General features: G+C 45.0%; 1 protein-coding gene across 4 annotated transcripts in view; it reads right to left on the bottom strand.

Annotated features, from left to right (window-relative positions):
• ALDH1L1 (aldehyde dehydrogenase 1 family member L1) overlaps positions 1-18,685 on the bottom strand; it is a 126,749-nt gene that overhangs the window by 82,846 nt on the left and 25,218 nt on the right. For 3 of the 4 annotated variants that reach the window (XM_059161965.1, XM_059161967.1, XM_059161968.1), the window contains exons 2-7: positions 8,471-8,622; positions 6,221-6,455; positions 5,220-5,385; positions 3,309-3,410; positions 2,400-2,489; positions 1,305-1,442 (exon numbers count right to left, since the gene is read on the bottom strand). In XM_059161965.1, coding sequence (XP_059017948.1) covers positions 1,305-1,442; positions 2,400-2,489; positions 3,309-3,410; positions 5,220-5,385; positions 6,221-6,455; positions 8,471-8,597 — 858 coding nt within the window. In that variant the 5' untranslated portion in view covers positions 8,598-8,622. The remainder of the gene's footprint in view (positions 1-1,304; positions 1,443-2,399; positions 2,490-3,308; positions 3,411-5,219; positions 5,386-6,220; positions 6,456-8,470; positions 8,623-18,685) is intronic. The other variant, XM_059161966.1, reaches the window with a different exon arrangement.

The raw sequence follows: 18,685 nt of genomic DNA, 5'->3' as shown, positions 1-18,685 counted from the left end.
GCAGCCTACATCTGCACCTTCCTCCTCCATGGCTGTTGCTAGATAAACACAGCCACACACAAAAGACCAGGGGCTATGCCTTACTGCCAATCCCCTTCCCCAGGGGCAGCAGAAACTGAGCACTTAGTGATGTGAGCATGCAGCAGATGCAATTCACACTGCAGAGCTTGGGATGAAATAAGGGCTGGAAGACTCCAGAACCCTTGTATCTATGCTTAGCATTGTCCGATGTCCCAGCCTAGCCCTAGGTTATGTGGGATTTTCCATCAATAAACCAGGTACACAAGAACTCCTGTCTCAGATGCTGCTTCCAGGGAACTTGACCCAAGATGGATAGCACCTTTCAACTGCATGTATCAAGCAAGAATACTTAAAACACCCCATCACCATAAATCGCAGACACTGAGGGCAGCCTCAGGCCCTCCAATGGCAGGGCACAGTAGGGTAGGTACCCAGAGTGGCTCACACTAATCCCCGGCAAAGCTGCCTACACACCAAGGCAGCCAATGGTTCAACATCCACAGGGTTTGTTGAAATCCCCAAAATGCTTGGAGACCCCCGCCTGTAACCCTTCTCTGTTTCCAGTATATCAAGGTCCAGACCTACCCAACCACTGAAGAGAATAACTATTAGAGGCCAAGAGGTAGGCTTTGGAGCCAGAATTTTAGGGCTTGAATCCCAGCTCTGCCACAAACTCACTTGGTGATGTTAGGAGGGTTATTTAAACCTCTTTGTTTCAGTTTTCTCTTCTGTTAAATGAGTATAATGCCTATCTCATACAGTTGTTGGGAAAATAAAATTTAATTGATATAAATTGTTTTAAAATAGCGCCCCAGCACACAGAAGGCACTCCATCAATATTAGCTGTTACTCAGAGTTGCAGAGTCTGCTAACATGAGTCTGGATATGTAGTGTGCCCAGTATGGCTCCAAGGGTTCTTCCCTGTGATGTCCCTGTTCAGAAAGAAGGAAACTGAGGCACAGAGTGACCACACCCAATGGTACCTGGATATTCTGCTGAACTAAAAGGAGGCTCCAAGTTCAGGGCCCCCGGGACAGGGCCTCTCCGATTCCAATACCCTCATAGGGCTCCAGTACCCTCTGGCTGAGGAGCCTGGTCAGGAAAAACAAGGAAGGGGCCAGACTTCCCAGGACAGGGAAGTACAAGCATTGTGTTTTCTTGCAGACTCCTGGAGTCTGCAGTCTCATTTTCCCATTTTCTCTAGAGCAGCCTGGGGTTTAACTGCCAGACCTGAGCCCCGGGAGCCTACAGTACAGACATGTGACTGAAAGCAGCACCATTACCATTCTGTCATCATTCCCAAAAAGGAGGAGTCCCGCTTTGGTAACTATCCCCGGCCGATGGGCTCCTGGGATGGGCAAATTTTCTCCCTCAGGCACCAAACCTGTAGTGTTTAGTGTTGAGTTGAAGAAAGTCAGCTTCTGTGGAGGACAGGAAAACCAGAAGATGGTGGATGAAAGAGGTTCCCATTGCTGGCAACCCAGGCTAGTCTGAGTGGGGTTAAGGGGATGAAGAGGGGCTGGGTGGGGCCAAGGAGAGAAAGGAGGGGGCCAGGGCAGCCACATGACAAGACGTGCAACCCCAAGGATTCTCCCTCTAGGGGCACTAACAAGATCTGGAGGAGGCTTGGAGGCCTCAGGGAGCTCTCAAGCCCTGGATGCCCCTTAGTCCCTATATATTATCCCTTGGCCTCAGTCCTCAGGTGGACAGGCATCAGGAGAAATCTGCTCAAGGCATCACAGAGTGCCCTGGGGATGCCACCAAGCTCTGGTCACTTTGCAAAGAATCTTGTGGTGATGAGGGCAGGAGACAGACTCCTGGAAAAAGGCTGGGCTGCTGGGCAGCAGTCAGGGGTTTGGATAGTCCGAGGCTTTGTGGAGGACAGGACTGCCCTGTGGGGAACAGACAAAGGTTCCGGCTTACAATCATGACAATACCTCTCAACGCCTCTCGAGAGCCTGTGAGCCCTAGAGCTCACTATCTTCAGCATGTGAAGAATGCCTGCTGCTGAATCCCTGGCCTAACTAAGCAGGCTGCCCTTCCCCACTGGGGCCAAGTCAAAGTCGGAGCTGGACTTGGGATCCCTTTGATCCCATGGTGGGAGTCAGAATATTTTACAAGCAATACAGCTTGAGCTTAGAGTTGCTATAGGACCCTGGAGGCCTTAAGCTGCGCTGGACCTTTATCCTTCAGCCACCAGATGGTGGACAGGTCTCATGGTTCTGGGGGGAGGGCGGCTGAGGTGACTGAGGGCACTTGGGTGGGGCTGGGGTTCAGGGCAGTTTATTTGCCAACCAGTTCAAACGTATTTTGATAGTTTTGCAGCCAGCAGGGCACACCAGTTCATCTAGCCCAATCCCAGCCATGCACAAACATACCTGCCCACAGGCCTCTGTCCAGGCACCTGGCACCTTGTCATTCCCTCGGATCCAGTTATGAATGGCCTCTGCTGGCTGCTCCCAGTTGATCTATGGGGCAAGATGTGTGTGCTCAGCCAGTCTCTTCTGTACTCCTTGGTCATACCCTGCCATTCCCCCATCCTCCCCCAACCCCTCAACTCCAGGCCACCTCCTACCCCACCTGTGCTTTGATGACCTTAACTAGGTGGAGGTCTGGGGAGGAAAGTGGGAAGTCTGGCTTCCTGTTGGACATTTGGGTCTGAGCCCCTGAGCTGGGACAGGCCTCTCCCAGTTCTGGGTGTTCTCTGACACCAGTCTTTCACTAGTTGTGTAAATTTCGGAATGACTAGGAAAGATAGCATTCTCTTAAGATGGCCACAGCCTTAAACAGCCTCCCCAGCACAAAGTGCAATCTCATCCCACAGGCATCCTCCCACCCCTGACAGCTTCTCCTCACCTGCAGGGCTCACACAGATCCCTATGCACCCCATAAGGCCTGAGCAAAAGTACAACCCATAGGTCTCCCCCACACCCCCAAGGCTGTAATAGCTCCAAGAAACTGAATTACCTCTCATACCCCATCTTAGAGACTTCCAGCCCTATGGCTGATTTTTTACACACTGCCCCACCCCAGCTCTTTTCCCTGGTGTCCCTGCCTGCCCATTCTTCCCTAAGAGGAACAGAGAAGAACCCAGAACACACCCTGCTCCCTGCCTGTCCAGGTGCCACATGAGCTTTCCTCATGTGTTTCCTGCTTTGGCTGATCTCTTTCCAGGCCTTAAGCAATTACAACTTGGCCATTCAGTCTGAACCCCAGCTTCACCGAACACCCTCTGCATCCCAGACCATGCACTGGCAAGCTCAGGGTGGGCAGGGCCCTGCACTCACCTTGGCTGTTTCCTTCTTCTGAATGCCCTCATAGGTGGCTCCTTCCTCAGGCTGAGGGAGTCTTGGGGCTTTGCCTTCTGCGATCAGCCGCACAGCCTGCACCTGGGGAGGCCAGGTCAGTTGGCATTACCAGCATTATGACCCTCCCCTTACTCCCAGCCCCTGGCTTCACCACGGGCCTGGATTCAACCCGACATTGACCGGACTTGTCTAGCCCCACACCTGGTACACAATGGGCACCCAAGGAATATCCATCATAGGAGCAGGTACAGTTAGCCTAAATCTAATTCCAATCTGAATGGGTACAAAACCCACTCTCTCACTACAGACAGTTTTAGAAGATTATATAGAAGATCTTGTACCTTCTGAGTTCTCAGAAGAAGTCTATATAAACTACAGGGCCCTTTAGAGGTGTAACAAACACAGATTCCCATGGTTTCATTTAAAACCTTCACTGACTAAGGAGAATAGATCCTGAGCCCCATGATATGTTTGGAAGTCTGAGATTAAGTGTTTCTGTTAAGGAAAGGGGAAGGTTGTGGAAAAAGGAATCAGGGAAGTGGGGAGGATAGGCAGAGAGCCTGGATCCATCCTGAAGGGGTCCTGGGGGGCCAGCCCCAGAGCTGCCAAATCAAGAAGTGATGAATCTCAGAAACGTCTAAAGCAGGACTGCCCTCCAGAATGTTGTTCAGTGGTGGATACAGTCCAATACAATGGCTATCGGCCACGTATAGTTCCTGTCCTGGGGACCTGAAAGCTAGCTAGTGGGACTGAGGAATTCAATTTTTAATTAAAATCCAATTTAATTAATTTAATAGCTGCATGTGACTAGCAGCTGCCATATTGGACAGTGTAGCCCCAAAGGATGTTTTTAGTTGTTTCCTGTGGGATATGCCATGTAACCCTCTTCTCTGTCTCTCATATCAAATCTCCAGCAAATCCACTTTGTTCACTACTTCTATGAGTAGGTGGATTCCATGGGAGAGAATACAAGAGGCATCTTGTTTGATACAATGTGAAAAATAAAAGGTGGCTGGCAAGAAGCAGGAGCAGAGGGAAGGGGATGGTTGACATCTGGGCAGCAGTGAACAATCTTAGTCATTGTGATGCTTATTGCTACCTCCAAACAGGGAACACTCTCCTCTGAGACATGACCTCCTGTCTGACCCCTGCCTGTTGCTGGTATCAATGGGAAGCTCAAGTGTGTCTGCCTTGGGCCAACCCTAGCTGGCCTCCTTGGGCTCACCATCAGTAGCCCCACGGACACATCAGTCCCTATGGAGTCAGGCCTCACAGGACCTGCCTGCCGTGCCAACCACAACTGTCTGACTTCAGTCCTTTTTGTCTGTCTTGCTCTGATGACAGAACCCCTTCTCCTGCAGACAACTCAACCTGCATGACTAAAGTTGGCCTTCTCTGATTTTTCATTCAAGAATTCTGTGAGAAAAGGAGTTTTTCTTCCTTTGGAATCAAGAGGTATAACCCTTGAGCCACCAGCAACTGCCTTTTCTCCCATTTGATGGCAGCCCACCTGAAGATGAAGATAATTCAACAGAAAAACAGAATCAGTAAGGGGACAGAGATATAAAATCCTATGACATGGCTTATGCTTCTGGACTCAGCCATGCTTGACACCACATTTGCCTCTTGTCTTCCATATTAAATGGGTCAAAAATGTTCCCTTCTTGGATAAGCTTTCTGAATTGGGTTCTGTCAGTTGCCTAACACTGCCAAGAGTCTTGCCTAACATAATACACTGTATGTCCTAATCTTGCCTCTTTGAGACCCTGAAATGAGAGCTCTCTCCCTCCAGCATCCTCGAATTGAGGAGCAGCCTGGTGGGGGCTGGCCTAGAAAGAGCACCAAGAACAGGGAGGCTCACATGTGGTGTGGCCAGCTCCCAGCACTTACCATCCCTTTGATGCCTTCAGGGAAGAGGAAGCGGTTGTACAGAGTGCTCACGGTGTCATCCGGGAGGATCTCACACTCCTTTTGGAGCAGAAGGTCCCCAGTGTCCAAACCATCATCTGCCCAGAAGATGGTAAACCCCCCTTTCTTGTCTCCATGAATGAGGGTCCTGGGGAGCAAAAGTATGAGAGCCTGAGTCCAGGAGGAAGGACCAAGGGAGAAGGGCAGACTGGGGGCAGCTCCTGGGGCCTCTGGTCACCCTCCAACAACCTCCTCCATGCCCCACCCCTAAGGGAACTGATACCTGTTCAGGTGAGACCTGGAAAGAGAAGGCATTTACTGACACCAACCACTTGCTAGGTGTTGTGGTAAAAGCCCTATATGCCTGATGTGACATAATACCCAACAGTTGTCGCAGGCATTATATGCCCCTTTTACAGATAAGGAAACTGAGGCCCAGATAAGTGATGTAACCAGAGGTCAGGGAGCCTGAATCCCTGTCTGACTAGAAACGTACTCTCTTCCCAGCTTGGATATCTCCCCTTGCTGATCACCCAACTGAACTGCAGTACCCATCAGTCACATCATCCCATTTATTGTCTTCTGAGTGCTTCTCAAGTCCAACTGTCTTCTTCAGGTGACCCTTACTTCATCTCTACCCTTTCCAAGAGGGATGCAACGTTGTGGGTTAATGTAGGCCTCTGGTCCCATGACCTGAGTTGGTGACCTTGTGTGAACACCTTAACCAGCTCTGTCCCAGTGACCCTCCTACAGGATAGGAACACTGAAGTGCTCACTTCCCAGTTTCCTGGGGAAGCACAGAGCACTTGATAAGGCCAGTCCCTAGTTCTCTCTGGCACTCCTGATTACCCGTCACACCTCACCAGTCAGCTGTGTGGATGCCGTCTGTCAGCATCTGACAGGATGCGGCTCTTCATGATGCCTGCTCTGTGCTAGGGTAGGATGACTTCTGGGCAGAGGGGGGTGTTTTCGCTCTGTCTCACCAGTTGATGGCCGAGGCCCCTCGGTGCCGGGGGAGCAGACTCGGGTGGTAGATGATGGAGCCATGGTGGGGGGCATTGATAACCTCCATAGGGATGAACTGGCTGCAGAAGGGCAGGACGTTGAGCTCGGCACCCAAAGCTTGGTACTTCGCCACCACATCAGGAAGGGTCTGTCCTTTTACCCGCCAGCGGGAGAGCTTGAACACTGGTACTCCATCCTTCTCGGCTTCTAGGCCTATGGAGCAGCAGGTGAGAAACCGGCCCCTCCCTGTATGCACCCACCCACAGCCACTGCCGCCTTCCCAACAGAGTGACTCCTGCATCTTCTCTCCCAGCCTGTCCCTCCTATCCTTCCCTACCACACAGCGAAGCTCCACTGGGCAGCACAGAAGGGATAGCACCGAGGGGATAGCACTGGCCAAGGGCAAGGTTGCAGGGCTCCTCTGCACAGACAGACTGCTGCTGACCTCCAAGACATCTAAGCTTCCCCCCACTCAGACTCTTGTCTGGCCCCCGAAGACTGGGCCCTTCTCCTCAACCCTTCCTGTGGCCTCGTCATGCTGTCCCCAAGTTACTGTCCTCCACCCTTCTCCTGCTCTCTGGAATGGCAGCGGGGACCCTGCACATTACATTCCTGTTTCATCAGCTGCTCCGTGTCAAGCACTACTGATAAGTGGTGTTGGAGGGAGACTAAAAGGCTGAGGAAAAGGGGAAAGAAGGGATTTGCTCTTTGTCAGGTTCTGGTCCTGACAGCCCCCCACCCTCCTGCCTCACTTCTTCACCCCGGAAGCGGCACTGTCTCCCCAGAGTAGCCACTGAATTAGTTTGCTGTTTTCCCAATATCTGCAGAATTGGCCTGAACGTACATCTTCCTCCCATGTCCACCCTCTGAGTTCCAGGTCTCAGCGTGCAGGGACCCCACCTCACCCAGTCCCCAGCGCCTGTGAGCAGCATGCTCAGCATAGCCCAACAAGCTTCCAAGTTCTACAGGTTACAGCTTCCCTCTGTTTACCTAGCCTGAAAGGTGACATCTGCCCTCAGCAATCACTACCCCAACAGCTTGGAGTTCTCTTTTGCCTGCCCTCGTCAGGACCTAACAAACACATCCCTGTACTGGGTTCTCTGTTAGAAGACCCAGCATGATGACTAGCCTCTGACTAGACCTGACCTGCTTTCTAGCCCCCTCTGTCTCTGCCTTGCATTTGGGGATATCAAGGGAGGGGGGGATCAAAGTGAGCAGACTAGACTGTGCTTGCAAAAGCTGTTCATACTGTGATCAAGGGAATACTTCTGCAAGACATCCAAGGTCAGGGTCAAGTCCCAGCCAGGCTCCATCTGGGTCTAGTCTCAGAGACTAGTATCAGTGGTCATTTAGTGGCTGAGGGCAGGGCTCAGGCTATGGTGAGGTCAGGCTATATCACAGGTCACACTGGGGTCAAGTCTGAGACTGATGCCTGGTTAGCATCACAGTGGTGCTGGACCTGGGTCCAAGGGTCAGCTGTGCTTCTCAGTCTAGCGAGATTCATTATCCCTATGAACCATGTCCCTGTTCTTGGCCAGCCCCACAAGGCTCTTTTCTCAATCTGGCCTTCGGTTTTTAACCTCTGCTCTATATTCTGCATCCATCTGGCCTCTGAAGGACCTGAGTGTCCCTGTCTGTACATTTGAGCTGAGGCCCTTGCATCCCGAAGTGCTGCTGAGGCTCCCAGTCTAGAGGCTAGTGATTCTTAAACTATGCATCTCATAGAGCTAGATGCATCAGCATCACCTGGGAACTTGTTAGAAATGCAAATTCTCAGACTCAACCCCACCCTTTTGGACAGAAACTCCCAGGGAAGGGCTTAGCACTTTGCATAGCAGGCACTCCCACTGATGGAGATACCCTGAACATTCATATTTGGGAACTGTGACCTGCGGTACCTCCCACCTGGCAGCAGCCCTTCCAGAGCCTGGTGCTGGGGTCAGAGAAGCCTGAAATTGTCAGACAGTAGGACCCTGGGGGCAGACTGGGCTTCTCTCTGACCCTTCTCTAGGACACAAGCCCCACCCCATGATCAGTTGGGGAAGGGGTCTCTATTTTGTTCCAGAAAAGCCAGGCAGCTGGTTGGCACCTGAGCAGGATTCAAGGTGGGCCATGTAGGGCTGCCTCTAGCCAGGGATGTCCATGACCACCACAAGACTTCTGCTCCTGCCCATAGCTACCTGCCTGCCTGGGCACCCCCTTTCCCTATTCCTGGCCCACCCACTCACCGAGGGGATCAGCCTTCCCATCCTTGTCTGGGACAGTGAATACACCCACGACGTCATGGCCCTCCTTCCTGAGGTGGCAGTAAACTTCCTGGCCGAACAAGCTTTGCCCAATCACTGCGATCTTCATGGCAGAAGGGATGGGTCAGAAGGATCTGCAGATGGAATAAAAACCACAGTGTTAGACATAGTGCTGTAACAGGATGCTCAGGGAGCTAGCCCTAGTCCAAGTGGACAACTGCACAGCACCTTGTCCACCCTGCCCACCTCCACCACTTAAGGTCACCTCTGGGGCTCCCTGAGCATCAGACATCTGCAGAGAGCTGCTACTGTGAAGGGCCAGAGGAGAAACTTTTGCAAGGGAGGGATTTTATATGCCACAGTGGGTGATTTGAATGGAGATTATAGAATTAGGGATTACTCCTTGAAATCCTCTAAATTGGTGTGGAACACTGGGAGGCAAGTCCTCTGAGATGTATTTAAACATATTTCTGTAGCTAACCAGTTTTGTGACCTGGTTACATCAAGTCTGTTTTCTCAGATGCTAAGTTCCTCAAACAGCTTTCAGCCTGCTCATCGGGCTTATTTCCCTGAGCCAGAAAGCAGCAAGGACACCTGGGCCTGAGGGTCTGCTTATCTCCACCTCTAAGAAAAGAATGCTTGGGTGGATAGGCCCTGAGGACTGAAGGTGGGGTCAGGGGGAATGAAATGGGGTGCTACTGAGCTGGCCAAGTAGAAGGAAGATATGTGAAATAATGAGTAGTTACATCATGCAATTGTCTCCAAAGTTTGGTCATTCAATCCGCATGCTCATATCTGTAACACCTATTTTTCACTTGATGTATTTCTTTAAATTATCCATTTGTAAAAATATACATGTGTTTTTGGAAAATGTGATTGATGTATTAACATGCTTCATACATACAGAAAAGTGCGAAATTATAGGTATGTAGATCAATGAATTTCACAAACTAAGCACACCTCTATAATCGGCACTCAGAGAAAGAAACACTCCAGCAGCTCCCATATATATATGTTTGTATTTATAAAAATAGAATCATGCAGTAATGTAATGTTATGTGGATTTTTCCCACTCAACATTATGCACATTGTTGCATGTAGTTGTATTGCGCTCATTCTCATTGCTGCATGGTATTTCACTGTTGTGAATGTGAATAAATACATTTATTCATCTATTCTACCACTGATGGACATTTGGTAGTTTCCAGTTTGAGGTTATTATGATAAGGATGCTATCAAGATTTGGGCATATGATTCTTACTGTGTATAGACACATATTTCTGTTGGGCAAATTCCATTCCTACGAGTGGAATTTTGGGGTCAGAGGCATGAAAATGTTCAGCTTTAACAGATTCTGTCCATTTTCCAAAGTGGTTGTACCAATTCCCATGCCCATGTGTTTGGTATAGGGGCTTTGTGTCTTTTTGCTAACGTGAAATATAGCCATGTCATTGGGCTTTAATTTGCAATTCCTTGATGACTATTGAAACTGAGCACCTTTTCCTATGTTTATTGGCCACATGAACATCTGTTTGTGGGAGCTGCCTCTTTAAGACTTTTGGGTTTTTTGGTTTGTTTGTTTGTTGTTGTTTTTTTCAATCAGGTGGCCTTTTACTTACTGGTTTGCAGCAAAAGAGGGGTTTTGTTTTGTTTGTTTGTTTTGATTTTGTTTTTTAATAATCTGGACTATCGATCCTCTATCATACATATTGATGAAACATAACTTCAATTCTGTGGCTTGATTTTTTTCACTGTCTAATGTGTGTTTTAATGAACCCAAGATCTTAAACTTAACATAGTATACTCATTAAAATTTCCCTTTATGTTTAGTGGTTTTTACAATCTATTTAAGAAATTGTTGCCTATGCCAGTTCATGAAGATGTCCTCTCTGTCTTCTAAAATCTTCATTGAGCAAAGTCAACAAAATGGAGCAAAAATAGTTTTTCAACAAATGGTGCTGGAACAACTGAGCATCCACATGCAAAAATGTTAATCTAAACACAGACATTACTCCCTTTACAAAAAAAAATGTTTTTAAAGATTTTATTTATGTATTTGACAGAGATCACAGGAAGGCAGAGAGGCAGGCAGAGAGAGAGGAGGAATCAGGCCCCCACTAAGCAGAGAACCCGATGTGGGGCTCGATCCCAGGACCATAGGATCATGACCTGAGCCGAAGGCAGAGGTTTTAACCCACTGAGCCACACAGATGCCCCTCCCTTGACAAAAATTTACTCAAAATACATCACAAACCTAAATGTGAAATGCAATAGTACACCTCCTCAAAGATAACATAGGAGAAAATTTAATGACCTTCAGTACGCACTGACTTTTTAGATATAACATCAAAGTACAATTCATGAAAGAAAAAATTGTTAAGCTGGACTTCATTAAGATTAAAAGCTTCCATTCTGCAAAACATTGTCCACAGAATGAGGAGGCAAGCCACAGACTGGGAGAAAACATTTGCAAAAGATACGCTGATAAAGGACTGTTACCAAAATATACAAAAAACTCTGAAGACTTAACAATTACAAAACAAATCACCTCAATAAAATGTAGGCTGAATTCCTAAAGAGACACCTCACCAGACAAGATATACAGATGACAAGTATATGAAAAGATGCTCCACATAATACATAATCAGGCAAATTCAGTTTAAAAGAATAAAGGGATATTACTACTACGTACCTATTAGAATGACCAAAATCTGGAACACTGATAATATCAAGTGCTAGTAAGAATGTGGAGCAACAGGAATTCTCATACATTGCTGATGGGATGCAAAATGACATGGTCACTTTGGGAGACATTTGGCAGTTTCTTATGAATGAAACACATTGTTACCGTACAATCCAACAATCATACTCTTTGGTATTTACTCAAAGGAGCTGAAAACTTGCATGCACACAAAAACCTGCACATGGCTGTTTTTAGAACTTTTACCCCTAATTACTAAAACTTGGAAGCAACCACAAAGTCTTTCAGTAGGTGAATGGATTAATAAACTGTGGTATATTCAGACAACAGCACTGAAAATAAATGAGTCATCAAGTCACAAACAGACATACAGGAGCCTTAAATGCATATTATTAAATGAAAGGAGTCAATCTTTAAAGGCTACATAATGTATGATTCTAACTATATGACATTCTGGAAAGGGTAAAACTATGGAGACATGAAAAGATCAGTGGCTACCAAGGGTTGGAAAAGGGGAATAGATGAACAGGTGGAACACAGGATATTTAGGCAATGAAAACACTCTGTGTGATACCATAATGATAGAAACATCATTATGCTTTTGTCCAAACCCATATAAGGTTGTACCATATAAGGTACAACACCAAGAAAAAAACTAATGTAAACTATGGACTCTGAGTGATACTCTCTTGGTGTAGGTTCATCAGTCATAACAAGTGTATCACTTTGGAGGAGGAAATTGATAACAGGGGATGTTTTGTGTGGCAAGAGGCACTGGGTATATAAGAAATCTCTCTACCTGCCCCTTAATTTTGCTGTGAACTTAAAACTTCTCTAAAAAATAAATTCTTAATTTCAAAAAAAGAGATATTAGAAAAACAAACAAACAAACAAACTTTTATCTTTTTTTTTCATTGCATGCAATCCTTCCAGAATTGACTTTTGTCTATGACACAGAAGTCCAGAAATGTTTTTCTATTACCATATATGGATAAATCTGTCTCTGGACCTGTATTCTTTTCCATTGTCAGTTTGTCTATCTTTTGTGTTTATTATAGCTTACAAATTTTGTTATAATGGTAAAAGATATGTAACATAGAACTCACCATTTTAATCATTTTTATTTTTTTATTTATTTGAGGGAGAGAGAGAGAGAGAGCATGCGAAGGGGGAGGGTCAAAGGGAGAAGCCTCCCTGCTGAGCAGGGAGTCCAATGCAGGACTTGATCCTGGGACTCCAGGATCATGACTTGAGCTGAAGGCAACCGCTTAACCAACTGAGCCACCCTGGAGCCCCCATTTTAATCACTTCTAAATGTGCAGTTCAGACTTTTTTTTTTTTTTACATTCACAGTATTGTGTAAGTATCACAACTATTTCATCACTCCAAACAGAAACTCTATATTTATTAAGAAATAAGTTCCCATTCCCAACCACTACAAGTAGCCCCTATTAACCTCTAATCTACTTTTTGTTTCTGTAAATTTGACTATTCTTGGTATCACATATAAGTGGAATCATACAATACTTGTATTTTGTATATGGCTTAGTCCATCTAGCACAATGTCTTCAAGCTTTAAACATTTTGTAGTATGTATCAGAACTTTATTCCTTTTTATGAAAGAATTTTATTTATCTATTTCTGTGTGTACATGTGCATGCATGTCTATATACATCCATTCATCTGTTCCTGCACACAGGGCCAGTTCTACCTCTTGGCTATAGTGAATAATGCTGCAGTGAATATTGGTATACAAGTATCTGTTTGAATTCAGAAAACAACAGATGTTGGCAAGGATGTGGAGAAGGGAGAATCCTCTTACACTGTTGGTAGGACAGCAAACTGGTGCAGCCTCTCTGGAAAAGCAGAGAGGCTCCTCAAAAAGTTGAAAATAGAACTACTCTATGACCTAGCAATGCATTAGTAGGTATTTATCCAAAGGATACAAACATAGTGATTTGAAGGGGTATATGCACCCCAACATTTATAACAGCAAAGCCCACAATTGCCAACACACACACACACATACACACACACACACACACACACACACACACACAATGGACTATTACTCAGCCATCAAAAAGAATGAAATCTTGAGGGGAGACAAGATGGCGGGGAAGTAGGAGGAGGTGCTCTTTCAACCTGTACCCTAAAGTGAGCTGATTACCTTCTAAAGAACTCTGATCACCCACGAAATCAGCCTAAGATCAGAATTATACATGTCTGGATCTCTACCAGAGCAGAAGATGCCAGTGGGCAGGTAAAGGGAGTGGGAAAGTCAGACTGATATTGGAAGATAAACAAAAGGGGAAGGGAGCCACCAGAGGCGATCCATTGGAAAGTAATATCCCAATACGAGAGTGCCCTGCATCTGGGGACAAGCATTAACTCCGGAGTCTGGTAGAAAGCACTCAAAAAGAGCAAAGGATCACTGGGGGGGGGGGGGGCAATCGTGGGAATCAGGGCATTAGGGACAGGAGCTTAAGTCCCCAGACCCAGGACAGCCACTCCTGGTACAGAGCCAGAGAGAGTGCGGTGGAGAAACCAGGTCTTGGTCCCTGAGCCACCAGCGCACCTGAGAGCGTGTGGGGCCCGGCTCCCATGAGGAGCTGCCAGCCAACAGAAGTACAACTTTTTTGCAGTCCCCACGCAAGTGCCCTGCCGTGCTATCAGAGTCCGAGTCACGCCTCACGCCCTCCCCTGAGAGAGGTGCGTACAGGCGCCAGCCCAGTGCTCTCGGACCCTGGAAAACCAGGTACTCCCAGCCAGGGCCAGTGGGAAAATCTCAGTGTGCAATCACTGCTTGGAACCTTTCTGGCAGTCTGGAGCTGCCCAGACAGCCGCCTCTGCTGTGGTTTTGGGTACAAGCAAAAAATCCTGTGTCCCCAGGGACCGCGACTCGGAACCTGTTCTGCCAGTGGCCAAGGGGGTTTATTTGAGCTCTGCAGCCAGACTGAGATTTCTGAGAGGGAGGTCAGGGTGCAGTTTGATTTCCTCTAAACCTACAAAAACCATCAAAAGCGGTCAAGGTGAGAGAGAAAAAAGTGAAACAACATAAAAACTTCCAGAGAACAAAAGCCTGAAAAAACCAGTTTCCTCAGAGCCCGCCCCCGTCTTAACTCAGAGAACATCATTGACTGAAAACCCATAAGGCAGGCCCCTCCCCCAGAAAACCAACCAGGAAAAAAAAAAAAAAAAAAAAAAGACTACAAGAGAACCACCACCACTACTTCATAGGACAACTTTTATTTTTAATTCATTCCCACTATTCTGGCTCATTTTTTTAATAGATGATTTTTTAACCTATTTACCATCACAGTGAGATATACAGTACATCAAATTCCATAATAATCTTCTAAACTGAACTTTTTGATATATACACCTGTGTTTTCCTTTTGCATTTCTATTTCTTAAATTTCTTTTTTTTTAATTTTAGTTTAGTTTAGTCTAGTTTATTCCTTTTTTATTTTTATTTTCTAATATTCATATAAAGTTTAACTTCAAGGTAATCCCCTTTCCCCAATCAATGCTAGCCCTATAGGTAAACCAATTTTTACTCCCCCTTTATCTTAGGAAAGTTGAGTCCTTTCACAAAGATATCAAGATACATCCAGGAAGAATCAAAACAATCTTCCTCACCCACACTGAGAATTTATAACAACTCTCCCATCTTTTTCTTCCACCATTGTTTCTGTGGTTTTGTGTTTGTTCTGATAGTATATAAATCTTACACTTGGGGTTCTTTTTAACTAGGTTCTTCCTTTATTTGCATATATATATAATTTTTTTCTCTTGTCATATACTTTTATCAGTCTTTTTGTTTGTCTGTTTCTGTTTGTATACTTCATAAATCTTACCTTGGGGCCATTTGGGCTGAACCTTCTCTTTGATCTTCCCTTTCTTTACTGTCTCTCTCTCTTTTTCTTTTTCTTTTCTTTTTTCTCTCATTTGGGTGGGGAACCCTGATTGCTCAGAAGCATTCCAGGGTGCACCTTGACTGCACCACGGTTGATACATCCAGCTACATCCGTTCAGCCATCTCTCACCAAAATGACTAGGAGGAGGAATGCCCAACAGAAGAAAAATACAGAGGATGGGCCTTCTGCAACAGAGCTAATGGCTATCAGCATAGACAATATGTTGGAAAGAGAATTCAGGATAACAATTATGCAGGCAATAGCTAGGTTGGAGAAAGCCATGAATGACCAAATGGAATTGATTAGGGAAGAACTGAAAGCGACCAGAGATCATGTTTTCAATGTTAGGGGAGAGCTGAAAGCTACCAGGGATGAGGTTAACAATGCTCTCAATAAGTTCCAATCTAATCTAAATTCCCTCAAGCTAGGGTAACTGAGAAAGAAGATAGAATTAGTGATCTGGAGGACAAACGGAGAGAAAGGATCAGTAGGAAGCTTGGAACAAACAGCTTAGAAGCCATGAAAACAGAATCAGGAAAATAAATGATGCCATGAAAGGTTCCAACGTCAGAATTATTGGAATCCCTGAAGGGGAGGAGAAAGAAAGAAATCTAGAAGATATAGTGGAACAAGTTCTTCATGAAAATTTTCCCAATCTCATGAATGGAACCAGTGTTCATGTACTAGAGGCAAACGGTCTCCACCCAAGATTATAGATTCCAGAAAAACATCAAGGCACCTGATAGCCAAATTGAGGACTCATAATTGTAGATATAATCTCTTGAAAGCTGCTAAAACAAAGAGGCTCCTTACTTACAGAGGAAAGCCCATCAGAATAACGTCAGACCTGTCCACAGAGACCTGGCAAGCCAGAAAGGGCTGGCAAGATATATTCAGGGCACTAAATGAGAAGAACATGCAACCAAGAATACTTTATCCAGCAAGACTGACATTCAAAATGGATGGAGAGATAAAGCATTTCCAAGACCGGCAAGGCTTAAAAGACTATGCAACCACCAAGACAACACTAGAGGAAATATTAAGGGGGGTTCTATAAAAGAGGAAAAATCTTAAGAATAGTATTGAACAGAAATATAGAGACAATCTACAGAAAGAAAGACATCAAAGGTAACACGATGTAAATAAAAATGTATCTCTCAATAATCACTCTCAATGTGAATGGCCTAAATGTGCCCATAAAATGGCACGGGGTTGCAGATTAGATAAAACGACAGGACCCATCCATATATTTTCTACAAGAGACCCATTTTGAACCTAAAGATACACCCAGACTAAAAGTGAAGGGATGGAGAAGCATCTTTCATGCCAATGGGCCTCAAAAGAAGGCCGGGGTAGTGATTCTCATATCAGACAAATTAGATTTTAAGCTAAAGACTGTAGTCAGAGATACAAGGACACTACATCATTCTTAAAGGGACTATCCACCAGGATGATCTAACAATTGTAAATATCTATGCCCCCAATATGGGAGCAGCCGATTCCATAAGAAAACTGTTAATCAAGATAAAGAGTCATATTGATATGAATACACTAATAGTAGGAGATCTTAACATGCCTCTCTCAGTAATAGACAGATCGTCAAAGCAGAAAATCAATAAAGAAACAAGAGCATTGAATGACACATTGGACCAGATAGACCTCATAGATATATACAGAACATTCCACCCTAAAACAACAGAATACTCAATCTTCTTAGTGCACATGGAACCTTCTCCAGAATAGACCACACACTGGGTCACAAATCAGGACTCAACCGATACCAAAAGACTGAGATTATTCCCTGCACATTCTCAGATCACAATGCTTTGAAACTGGAGCTCACTCACAAGGAAAAGTTCAGAAGGAACTCAAACACCTGGAAGCTAAAGACCACCTTGCTTAAGAATGCTTGGATCAACCAGGAGATCAAAGAAGAACTGAAACAATTCATGGAAACCAATGAGAATGAAGACACTTCTGTGCAAAACCTATGGGATACAGCAAAGGTGGTCCTAAGGGGGAAATACATAGCCATCCAAGCCTCCCTCAAAAAAATTGAAAAATCTAGAATACACCAGCTGTCTCTACACCTTAAAGAACTGGAGAATCGACAACAAATCAAACCAAATCCACACATAAGAAGGGAAATAATCAAGATTGGAGCTGAGATTGATGAGGTAGAAACCAGAGATACAGTAGAATGTATCAATGAAACTAGAAGCTGGTTTTTTGAAAGAATCAATAAGATTGATAAACCATTGGGCACACTAATCCAAAAGAAAAGAGAGAAAGCTCAAATACATAAAATTATGAATGAAAAGGGAGATATCACAATGAACACCAAGGAAGTAGAAACAATCATCAGAAGTTATTATCAACAGTTATATGCCAATAAGCTAAGCAACCTAGATGAAATGGATGCATTCCTAGAAAACTATAAACTCCCAAAATTGAACCAGGAAGAAACTGACAACCTTAATAGACCAATATCTAGTAATGAGATTGAAGCAGTGATCAAAAACCTCCCAAAAAACAAGAGCCCAGGACCTGATAGATTCCCTGGGGAATTCTACCAAATTTTCAAAGAAGAAATAACACCTATTCTCCTGAAGCTGTTTCAAAAAATTGAAGCAGAAGGAAAACTTCCAGACTCTTTCTATGAAGCCAGCATTACCCTGATCCCCAAACCAGGCAAAGACCCTTCCAAAAAGGAGAATTTCAGACCAATATCATTGATGAATATGGATGCTAAGATTCTCAACAATATCCTAGCAAACAGGATCCAACAGCACATTAAAAAGATTATCCACCATGACCAGGTGGGATTCATCCCTGGGCTACAAGGATGATTCAACATTTGCAAATCAATCAATGTGATAGAACAAATTAATAAGAGAAGAGTGAAGAACCACATGGTCCTCTCAATTGATGCAGAAAAGGCATTTGACAAAATCCAGCATCCGTTCCTGATTAAAACTCTTTAAAGTTTAGGGATAGAGGGAACATTCCTCAACTTCATCAAATCTATCTATGAAAGACCCACAGCAAATATCATCCTCAATGGGAAAAAGCTTGCAGCCTTCCTGTTGAGATCAGGAAAATGACAAGGATGCCCACTCTCTCCACTCTTGTTCAACATAGTATTAGAAGTCCCAGCAACAGCATTCAGACAACAAAGAGAAATAAAAAGTATCCAAATTGGTAATGAAGAAGTCAAACCCTCTCTCTTTGCAGATGACGTAATTCTTTATATGGAAAACCCAAAAGACTCCACCCCCAAACTACTAGAACTCATACAACAATTTAGCAACATGGCAGGATACAAAGTCAATATACAGAAATCAGTGGCTTTCTTATACACTAATAATGAAAATACAGAAAGGGAAATTAGAGAATCGATTCCATTTACTATAGCACCAAGAACCATAAGATAGCTGGGAATACACCTAACCAAAGAGGTAAAGGATCTGTACTCGAGGAACTACAGAACACTCATGAAAGAAACTGAAGAAGACACAAAAAGATGGAAGACCATTCCATGCTCTTGGATTGGAAGAATAAACATTTTTAAAATGT

The sequence above is a fragment of the Mustela lutreola genome, chromosome 2 (genome assembly GCF_030435805.1).
Source record: "Mustela lutreola isolate mMusLut2 chromosome 2, mMusLut2.pri, whole genome shotgun sequence".
NCBI classification, from domain to species: domain Eukaryota; kingdom Metazoa; phylum Chordata; class Mammalia; order Carnivora; family Mustelidae; genus Mustela; species Mustela lutreola.
Note: the sequence above shows the minus strand (reverse complement) of the source record. Positions and strands in the feature narration are given on the sequence as shown.